Genomic DNA, 11,358 nt, shown 5'->3' on the forward strand with positions numbered 1-11,358 from the left:
AGGTAAGGAAATCAGCACAATATGCATTTTCTCTGTCTAACTTACAAAACTAAATTAGGAGAGATAATATAACATATTCAGACAACTTCATATCTTGTCTTCCGAATCATTACAAAAACTCAGCATAGAAATCTTTTTTCTGATTAACTTAAAAAAACCACAGGAATCTTTCACCTCATTGTTACATGCAATTATTTCTCCCTTACAAAATAGAGGAACACCCTATGAACAAAACTACTGAATTTTCACGAAGCATATTTCTGTGTTCAACTCACCTAAAATACATATATAAGAGCAATAAAATCTAATCAAACTGCCACACGACGCAAAATGCCGAGAGGATTAAAAAGGAAAAAGAGAGAAGGAAAAGAACAAAAAAACAAAGATCAACCAATTTTAGTGATGAAATAACAAAAACATTCGAGATCAGTCACTGCCAGTACCAGTAGCCATCAAAAACTCTCCCTCACACACCACTTCACCTCCCACATAGGCCTTGCCTTCCATCTTTGCTATTCCAAAGCGTTTCTGCAGCTTGACTAGTGTCATTCTCATCACTAATGTGTCGCCAGCAATCACTGGTTTCCGAAATCGCACTTTGTCAATACCAGCAAAAAAGAAAGTGTCACGAGAGCCTCCCACTTCTGGTTGCAACATAACCAAGCCACCGACCTGTGCCATTGCCTAGATCCAACAAGCACAGACATATTTCATTACTAATCCCAACAGAATTAGGCAATTGTTAAAGGGAAATTTGGTCAACTTCAGCAATATCCATTATCTTGTTAAGAACACATGATGTAATTCTGGCAAAAGTATTACCTAAAGCAATTATAACTGGGCTTACAACTTTTCTTAAGAATCAAATGCATGATAACCAACAGAAAACAGATTCATTCCTTGTTTTGTCAATCAAGGATATGTTTAGGTGCCCATGAATGGGAGTAAGGCTTCCATTACATAATGAACTATAACGTATTAAAAATCTATTAACCTGACTTTGTCCAATGGCCTTCTGAAGTTTGATCCTCACACAATATGAATAATTTTCTGGTCTTGTCTTAAACAAGCAGAGGCTAAGGTGCTAATGAGGGAAGTTTCTATAATGACTTGCACTATTAGAAACTTAAACTTAGAAACCTTTAAAACCTGACTTGGTAAAATACCGGTTTGTCCAAACCTACCACCAGAAAAAAAAAAAAAGAAGCTTTTTTTCGCGTGAATCATACAGTCAACTCCCAATACAAAAGAATCAAGAATGATATTCATCTTTCTGAAAAGTTTTCACTACAAATGACACTTCACTTATAATCATGAGCACCATCCAGCAACCCCACACAATCTTACATTTTACACGATTCACTGTCCAAAAAAAGAAAAACCTGGATACAATTATGATCCAATCATTTTCCAACAAAATGTCTTTTTTTTCCTATGTAAAAAAATTTATAATCTTAGATATATGCTACCTGCTTAACTGCAAAGAAAAATCAAGTTGGTTCTACCATTCTACTACTAAGTTAGAAGTCTATAAAATGAGAATTTTCTATTCAAATCCAAACCGACATTTTGCAGAAAGAGAGATCAAACAATGTAGGTCAGAATAGTACAAGAAATTGAAAATTCTATTGCGAAGAAAAATGGAAAACCGTCCAGAGATCTTCCTTAATCACATCCTTTATCAACCTTTAGAAACCGTCAACGAGAAGCTGCTCGGTCCAGGGGAGTTGTCACTACCACACTCAAAAATTACACTCCAAATCTCATCCTTCAAAATACTGTTCTGACCAAGCTGCCCTCTCCTCATTTATAGGACACCCATGGAAACTTTCTAGCTTATACCCCGACTCCCTTTCTCCAGCTAAATACTTATCAAGACACCCATGGAAAAACCAACGGGGAGAAATAGAAGAGGGAAAGAAAGGAGAGGAATTCAAGTCTGCAAGAGACATCATGGCCTATTCATAAGGCCAGTCCAAACATCAATTCAAGTCCAAATTCCTCAACAACTCCAATCAACATCAAGGCCGTTAATTACACCCGAAATTATAATTTTAATCCCACATCCTTATGAAAAGCATTTCAACCCCTTCTAACCCACCCCAGAGAAAGGCCAAAAATTTAAAGAAGACAGAAGCTAAAGTTGCGGACAACACAACTGACATGATTCCCACCTCCGCCTCAGTTGCCATTTTGAGCTTAAAACTTCTAGGACTTTGGATATAGATTATGCATGTAACTGAATCAGAGCTTCAAACTTCAGGTCCAGTCGGTTCGAACAAGTTAATATAAGCTAAAAGGTACATTTTGCTAAATAAACTGATTCTAGTCCGAAATAATTAATCTAGCATAACCTGTAACCAACTTAACAGTTTTGTTCAATTAAAAGTCAAGTTTAAACCTGATATTACAGATTACAAGTATAGAAAAGACTTGATAGGTTAGGAATTGCTGCAAAGGTAGCATCATCAGCGAAAAATATTCCAAGGTTAAATGCAGCAAGAAATTAACTGGTACCATGAAAGTAAGTTTCATCTTTTGTAATTAATGAAAGTTTCAGCACCTTCTAATTTGTAGCTTTAGAGAATAATGGATGTAAGCAACAGGGGACATCTTTTAGTATGGTAAGGGAAAATGGTTATTACCTCAACCATGAGAACACCAGGCATGATTGGCCTCTCAGGAAAATGCCCAGGAAAGAAATTATCATTTATTGTTACATTCTTGATTGCAACAGCAGAAACTCCAGGATTGTATTCAATCACTCTATCCACTAAGAGAAATGGAAACCTAAAAAACAAGGAAAAACAAAACTGCACATTAAAATTCAAATATAAATTGGGTTTCTTCAAGAAAATTAAATGACCAAAAAAAAAAAAAAAAAAACCTTACTGAATAATATATCTCACAAATGCTTCCTTATTATTTCGAGATCAACAGAAAACATAAATAATCAACTAAAACATAGGGAAGAAAAAAGCTAAAAACAATGGCTTTGACTCCACTGAAAACAGTGAACACAAGATTATAAAATTCTATTATCAAGTTCAAGAAAAATCTGCAAGGTGGGTTTGTTTGCTTGTTTTTTTATTTTCCCCTGATTGATCAAAACAACACAAGAAAACAAATTTGACACTAAATGCTGCAGATAAGGTAACTCACCGGTGAGGCAAAATTTCACGAATCTGATTGATATCCATGACAGTAGGAAATGCTTCATATCCTGCAGAAACGCAAGTTATATTGTGAATGAACAACTGAACCAGAAAGAGAGAAGAACAACTGAAACCCATCAATCAAAGAAGGAATCATACTCAATTCAATAGGGGTCTCCTTGTTGGGAGCTTTTGCAGCGTCCGTGGAGCAACAGGTAGTGAAACGACTTGAATTTCTTCTAGTTTTCAGATGGGTTGTTGATAGGGGCAGAGATCTAGGAAGCCTAAGGCCAAGAGAGACCCGAGAGAGAGATAAAGCAGTCGTTGGCTTATGAAAGATCGGCGGCTGCGAACTGGGAGCAGGAGAAAACAGAGTGCTGGAGGAAGCTGCGGTCGACATTTCTGTGTTGTTGGTGGAAACAAAGAGAGAAGCGAAGTGAGGTTAGGGGCAATGGCTGTGTTTGTTTGTGCAATTATCAACTACGGGCATTTAAAAAGGTCGGAGGACGACAGTAACGAGGCAGGTACTCTTCAGGTTGTGAGATTGTGCAAAACGTCAAGCGGTTTGTTTCAACTCTCAATGGCGGAGATAACAAAGTTGTTCATTTGTTGTTGCTGCTAGGATCCATTGGAAATTTAAAGAATAACATATGAGGGCTGTGCACTATGACTCTGTAAAATGTTAGTGCGGTTAACTTCTTGGTTTCCACATATCCATCGAATAATTATAGTAGTACCATCATTTGTTATAACTCGTTCACATGTTATAATAGTTTGTGATTTCGTGATTTTGGATAAGCTAATAATTACTTCTATGGAGAATTGCTTTTTTATATAATCACTTGGCCCGTTTGAGAGTGCTTTTAGAAGGGTTAAAAGCGCTTATGACAACGTTTGACATAAAAGTTTAGAAGTGTTTTTGGGTCATAGAAGTGCTTTATGGAGAATCACTTTGTCATGTGTTTCTTCATCACGCATAGAAGCACTTTGATTTTTTTTTTTTAAATGAAAATTTCAATATCTTTATAATAAGAGTGCTTTTGTTAAAAGCGTTTATGAGCATAAATGCTTTTTAAAGAAGTAGGGAGAAATATGGAGAAACACATTCAAGGTGTTTCTCCTCATGAAAATTGACCAGTAATAAATAAAGTGAGCTGATTTTCCTACTTCTCTTTTGTCCACTTTCACTCTTTTGTATGTTATAGCAGTATTTTAAAAAATAAAAAGGAGCGTAAGTAAACAAAAGGGGAGTGGAAAAATCAACACCCTAAATAAAATAAAAATAAACATAATAGTAGGATATGTCCTTAAAGAAATGTACATTCTTGGAAGATTGGTCATTGTATAAGCAAATATTTACACACCAATGACAAAAGGCCACGTGGAAAAGAAGAAGTCCATATGGATCAAATTGCCCATGGCCAGTAAAAAACTTACATGTAACGGGGATAACACTGTTTTGCTATCCCCGACCAATAACACAATGACATATGGAAAAGTTATTCTACTTGTCGTTGAGTTATTAGCTGGGGATAAGTGCTATCCCCGTTACATGAGAGTTTCTCTCCATGACCAGAGGCGGGAGAAAGCGATATGCATGTTATCATGCACTAATTAGGATTAGAAAGCATCATCACCTAGCGTTGGCAAATGTCACTTCCTATGCCAAGCATGACTAACTTTTTAGGCAGCTTCCCGTAAATTAGCCAAAATCCTCAAAACCTTCCTATTTATTACGGCATCAATAAATACGGAGATTACACTCATCCAATTCAAATAAATATCCCTACATTCCCAAGTCAAATGACTAGTTGACTTGACGTGTAAGCCAACATGTCTTAACACGGCCAATCAACGTTCAACACGTTGCTTGTAACGGTAAAAGAAATCCCACTTTGCTCAAAGCTCTCATTATGCTTTGGCATAAGAGACTCTTTGGCTCACACCACATTCATTTATAAATAATTTTAAAAAGAAAACCAAAATTTTATGAATTTTAAATTAAAAAATTAAAAAAATTCGTAGGGACCATTTGTGATAAGTGTGTAAATCTTAGGGATGTTTTGTGATATATATGTATGCCATGTCAGCAAACTAACAAAGTTTTTGACAGAACCTAACGGCATGGACTATTTGTGATTGCATAGTGTCACGGGATGACTTTTTCGGAGTCTTCCTTCCGTGCAGCCTTAGACTTGATCGCCTCTCGAACAAGCTAAGTCAGCCTCCTTCCTACAATACAAGATCGAACCAAGCAAAGAACAATCGCAAGAGCAAGAACAATAAGAATGCTTAACAGAGTTTGGGAGAATATATGCTTGTATTGCTACTCAAATGCTTTACAAGTTGTGAGGTGAGGATACACAATGTGTCATCCCCCTTATATACTATCCCTATCCCACCTACCAACCACAGTAGGTGGGTAAGATACAATGTCACCTACCAACATCTACCAACTACTGTCACCAACTGTAGTCTACCAACTACTATACAACGAATCTGGACATGTGGGCTAAGAGGTCTAGCATGATCAATCCAACGGGTTGGGCCTTGAACATGCGGGCCGTGACATTCTCCCCCACCTAATCCGGAGACGTCCTCGTCGCCGAGGTAGATCCTTCTCGTTCGAATGCTTGATGATGTCTTTGTACTTCCACAAAGACTCTTCTTTCTCCCATTGCCTTGGACTCTGGCAGGCCCTTCCATTTGACAAAGTACTCAAAGTACCTCGGTACACCCTTGCGTCGCACCTCTCGCTTGGCCATGATGCACTCAACCTCCTTGTCAAATGAAGTCACCATCAAAGGTGGAGCTCGTTGAGACTCTCCACGACTTGGCTCCTCGGGGTCGGCATGGTAGGGCTTGAGATTGCTTACGTGGAACACCGGATGAATCTTCAATCGTGGTGGTAGTTCCACACGGTAAGCAGCTCTTCCCACTGATCGGATGATAGGAAATGGGCCCTCATATCTCCTCAACAACGCCTTGTGTAACTTTCTAGTGGACTTGTGTTGAGAAGGGTTGAGCTTCACAAAGACCATATCACCTGGTTGGAACACAACATCTCGCCTATGCTTGTCCGCCCATTTCTTCATCTTCCGAGTTGCCTTCTCCAATTGAGCCCGCGCCACTCATTAGTCTCCTGCCACTCCTTGGCTGTCTTGTATGCACGGGCTACTCCCGTGTAGCCCGACACCACCGTGTTCGGTGTCATAGGTTGTTGTCCTGTTGCCAACTCGAAAGGACTTGACCCTGTTGACTCCGACCGCTGCAAGTTGTATGAGAATTGAGCAACATCCAACAACTTTGCCCAATCTCGCTGGTTGGCACTCACATAGTGCCTCAAGTATAGCTCCAACAATGCGTTCACCCGTTCCGTCTGACCATCTGTCGTGGGTGAAAGCTGGTAGAGAAGTTCAACTGTGAGCCAAGTAGCTGAAGAGCTCCGTCCAAAGTTTACGAAAGGCGAGTGTCGCGGTCACGATAATACTCTTGGGAATTCCCAATACTTCACCACATGCTTTAGAAACAAGCGTGCAGCTTCCTCCGCATTGCAGTCCACTGGTGCGGGATGAAGGTAGCATACTTGGTGAACCTGTCGACCATCCACCAAAATTGAGCCACACCCTTCTGACTTGGGTAGACTCACAATGAAGTCCATGGACAAACTCTCCCATGGTCTGGCTGGAACAGGAAGTGGCTCTAGCAACCCACCTGGCTGCTTCTGCAATGTCTTGTCTTGTTGGCATACAAGGCAAGTCCGCACGAACGAGTCTACATCCTCCCGCATCTGTGGCCAATAGTAAGCTTCACTCATCAAGGCTAACGTCCGATGAGTGCCTGGATGTCCCGCCCACTTGAGTCATGACACTCCTTCAGAGCTCTCGCCTCAGATTGTCCCACCTTGGAACATAGATCCTCTTCCCTGTTACATAAAGAACACCATCATCAAGCCAAAATCTCCTTGTCTTCCCATCTTTGACAAGCTCCAACAGATTTTTGGCTTGGGGATCATGCAACAAGCCCTCTCGTATCCTCTGCATGAGAGAACTCGTGGTTGTACAACACTGCAAGTGCGGCCTTCTGCTAAGGCATCGCAACGACATTCGTCTTCCCTTGTTTGTACTCCAGTTTGTAGTCGAACTCCGCCAAGAAGTCTTGCCACCTAGCCTGCTTGGGTGACAACTTCTGTTGAGATTGAAAGTAGCTTGTGGCAACATTGTCGTCTTGACTACGAACGAGAACCCAACAAGTAGTGCCTCCAAGTCCGCAAGCAATGCACTACGGCTGTCATCTCCTTCTCTTGAACGGTATACCTCGCTCCGTGTCATTGAGCTTCCGACTCAAAGCCAATGGGTGTCCATCCTGCATGAGTACACCACCAATAGCAAAATCTGATGCATCAGTGTGTACCTCAAACGGTTTGCTAAGATCGGAAGTCTCAAAGACGGGTTCCTCCATAAGTGCCCTCTTCAACTCATCGAAGGCATGCTGGCATCGGGTTGTCCACTCATGCCTTGTTCTTCTTCAGCAAATCCGTCAAGGGGGCGGCAATGGCTGAATATCCCTTGATGAACCTGCGATAGTAGTTGACCAACCCAAGGAAAGACCGCAACTCAGGTACCTTGGTTGGTGGCTCCCATTCTTGAATGGCTTGCACCTTGCCCTCCTCCATGAGCAATTGTCCTCCCCGTATCTTGTGACCAAGGAACTCTACCTCTTCTTGGACAAATGAGCACTTCTCCCTCTTCACATATAGCTCGTTCTCCCTCAGAACTTGGAAGACTTTCTGCAAGTGCTCAAGATGCTCCTCTAGGGAATTGCTGTACACCACAATATCATCGATGTAAACCACAACAAACTTGTCCAAGAAAGGATGGAATACCTTGTTCATAAGAGTGCAAAAGGTTGCAGGGGCGTTAGTCAAGCCGAACGGCATGACAAGGAACTCATAAGACCCATATCTCGTCACACATGCGGTCTTTGGTTCATCTCCCGGTGCGATCCTCACTTGATAGTATCCTGAGCGCAAGTCCAACTTGGTGAAGTACCTAGCTCCTCCCAACTGATCAAACAAATCTGCTATCAAAGGGATTGGATATTTGTTTTGATGGTCACCTTGTTTAGTGCCCTGTAGTCAATGCACACCTCGGGTCCCTTCTCTCTTCTTCGAAAAGAACTGGGGCACCATAAGGGTCTTGGACGGTTGGATGTACCCAGTCCAACAGCCGCTTCAACTGCTTCCTCAATTCCTCCAACTCAGGAGGTGCCATCCGACGGCGCTTTGGCAGGGGGTTTGGCACCCGGTTCCAACTCAATGGCATGATCCACCTCTCTCCTAGGTGGTAAGGTTTTGGGCAACTCCTTGGGCATGACATCGCAAACTCCTTAAGGATTGCCTCCACAGCTTTCGGGACGGGTTGGACTTCCTTCTGAACTACATCCATCTTCATAGTTGCAAGGAACGTCGGTTCGCCCTTCTTCCAAGACTTGGAAAATTGCATGGCTGACAAAAGCTTCGTCTCGCCTTGTTGCCTCACCACTGGCACCATGCATGGCATTGCTCCACCCTGTGCAATGCACATAGTATTGTAAAATGGAATGGGAATGCCTTTACCTTGTCCATGAACTCCATTCCAAGCACGACATCGTAGTCATCCATTGAGATCACGGAGAAGTCAGCTACTCCCTTCCAAGTGGTAATGTGTAGCTCCACACCACGAGCTACTCCATCAATCGGTTTGGCGTTGAATTCACCGTCTTCATACGCTCGCTTCCTTCGAGACTCGACACCCAAGTCTCTTTGCTTCCTGCACGGACATAAAGTTGTGCGAGGCACCTGTATCCACCAGGCAACGGGTTGTCTTACCATTCACCATGGCATCGACGAACATCACACCTTTGGCTTGAACCTGTGGTTGAGCGACTTTGGCCTGTAGGGCATTGAAGCGGTGAATGGCCCCCATTCCTGCTTCCCTCTCGGCCTCCTCTTCCTTCTCTCGGTTCATAGCATTCAAGGCTTTCTTTTGCGGACAATCCCGCATCATGTGCGCTCCATCGCACAAGTAGCAAGCTAGCTTCGACTTGTCTTTCCCCTTGTCACCTTTGTCATTCTTCTTCCCGGATGACTTGTGACCGTCAGACTTGTCCCCAGCCTTGCTACCCTCTTTTGGCTTGTTGTCTCCCCCACCGGATCCACTGCCATCTTTCTTTCCTTTGAACTTGGAGTCGCCTTGATCCTTCCTCTTGAACTCAACAAGAGACTCAGGCAAATCGCCTCGACAAGGTTTGGACATGTCTCCTTTGTAACTCCAGCTTGGCCCAATTCTGAGGCCACTCATGAAGTACATGAGCTTGTCTTCATCCGTCATGCTAGGCACCTCGAACAATAGGTTGGTGAACATGGCGACATAGTCCTTCACGTTCCCAGTTTGCTTCAACCATCTTAGCTTCTCCTTTGCCTCATACTTGGCATTCTCTGGATAGAAATGCAACATAATATCCTTCTTAAATTCATCCCAAGTCTCAAGTGTAAACGTACCTTGTTCGATCTCCATAGATCGACGACGCCACCACATGAGAGCATTGTCGGTGAGAAACAACGTTGCCGTGTTGATCTTGGGCTCATCATCCTCGAGCTTCAGATACTTGAAATACCTCTCGATATTCCACAAAAATGTGTCTAGCTCCTTCGCCTCCCTCTTCCCATTATAGGATTTGGGCTTGAAAGAATCTAACACCTTGGGTTCCTTCGGAGTTCGGGTCTTGTTCAAGACAGCTTCCTTGCACAAAGCCCAATCTCCCTTCACATCCTTCACCTCCTCACGAAGCGAAGTAAGCTCCGCTAAGAAGTGATCCATCTTGGTTTGGACATCTAGCCGCATGCTGTCCAATGCGGAGTTGAGGGCTCCTTGGAATTGGCCTTGAAGCTCATCCACCACAGCTTCGAAACCATTCTTCGTAAGGACGTCCTCCTCGAGTCGCTGATCAAACTCGACCACGGCCATCTCCATCTTAGAAAGCCGCTTCTCCATCATGGCTACAACATCTCTAGATCGTTCCCTCTTTGATTTGCCCCCACGATCCATATTGACCTTGGACAGATCAGTCTCCACATCGGATCCGCTCTTCGACATGCTTCTTCGAATGATTCGAGCTTTCGCTCTGATACCAACTGTCACGGGATGACTTTTTCGGAGTCTTCCTTCCGTGCGGCCTTAGACTTGATCGCCTCTCGAACAAGCTAAGTCAGCCTCCTTCCTACAATACAAGATCGAACCAAGCAAAGAACAATCGCAAGAGCAAGAACAATAAGAATGCTTAACAGAGTTTGGGAGAATATATGCTTGTATTGCTACTCAAATGCTTTACAAGTTGTGAGGTGAGGATACACAATGTGTCATCCCCTTATATACTATCCCTATCCCACCTACCAACACAGTAGGTGGGTAAGATACAATGTCACCTACCAACATCTACCAACTACTGTCACCAACTGTAGTCTACCAACTACTATACAACGAATCTGGACATGTGGGCTAAGAGGTCTAGCATGATCAATCCAACGGGTTGGGCCTTGAACATGCGGGCCGTGACACTAACCGAGGACCATAAGTGACACAAAAAACATTAAGGATGCAATCTAATAGTTTCGTAAACCTTAGGGACGTTTTGTGATAATAAGCTTATGAAATTTATGCTTTTGAGATTTTATTTTCTATACCATGAATAAAGAGGAGTAATTTTTGGGTGTTCCGGGTACACCCTAATTTGGTCTTTCTTCTCTTAGTTTCAAGCACAAAGGTCTTTCCAATCATTAGAGAGATTCATCCCCCACAGTCATCAATTTGAAGAAGGAAAAGCAAAGAACATTTAAATATTTTGGATTTAATTAAAACTTTATGCACGCATTAGACTCGAATTCCTACGAAGGCTTTAACCCATAGGGAAAATTGTCATTCCTACTTGAACTTTACCTTATTGAGAAATCGATCGAATCGAGCTGATTTATCATGGGTGACTTTGGTGAAAATGTCGTACAGTTCAACATCTTGTAATTCACGAAACAAAGAGGTTGGTTCGGTGAGCAGTTTCCGGCAAACGGCTTGAGTTGGTTGGGTTGCCAAGTTGTTTTGTTTTTGTTTTTGTTTTTGTTTTTGTTGGAGAAGTTATAATTTATCTAACCCATGAAATAAGTATAGAC

General features: G+C 42.3%; 1 protein-coding gene and 1 pseudogene across 1 annotated transcript; both read right to left on the reverse strand.

Moving 5' to 3' along the window:
* Nucleotides 1-121: 121 nt before the first annotated feature.
* Nucleotides 122-3,772, reverse strand: LOC103319171 (uncharacterized). The gene is made up of 4 exons (XM_008220686.2): nt 3,315-3,772; nt 3,163-3,223; nt 2,646-2,790; nt 122-684 (listed from the first exon to the last, which is right to left on the reverse strand). The coding sequence occupies exons 1-4, from the start codon at nt 3,553-3,555 to the stop codon at nt 427-429; spliced, it is 705 nt and encodes a 234-aa protein (XP_008218908.2). The 5' UTR covers nt 3,556-3,772; the 3' UTR covers nt 122-426.
* Nucleotides 3,773-5,456: 1,684 nt separating this feature from the next.
* On the reverse strand, nt 5,457-10,749 carry LOC103329714 (uncharacterized; annotated as a pseudogene).
* Between the last annotated feature and the right edge of the window lie 609 nt (nt 10,750-11,358).

Source organism: Prunus mume, linkage group LG2 (assembly GCF_029339155.1).
Source record: "Prunus mume cultivar Tortuosa linkage group LG2, ASM2933915v1, whole genome shotgun sequence".
In the NCBI taxonomy this organism is placed as follows: domain Eukaryota; kingdom Viridiplantae; phylum Streptophyta; class Magnoliopsida; order Rosales; family Rosaceae; genus Prunus; species Prunus mume.

Bases quoted from the DNA above. Each gene is read 5' to 3' on its own strand.
- LOC103319171 (XM_008220686.2), bottom strand. From the start codon at position 3,555: ATGTCGACCGCAGCTTCCTCCAGCACTCTGTTTTCTCCTGCTCCCAGT. The intron at 2,791-3,162 runs GTGAGTTACCTT...CTTGTTTTTTAG, and splicing joins CGTGAAATTTTGCCTCACCG to GTTTCCATTTCTCTTAGTGG. The intron at 685-2,645 runs GTAATAACCATT...TGTTGGATCTAG, and splicing joins CTGGTGTTCTCATGGTTGAG to GCAATGGCACAGGTCGGTGG.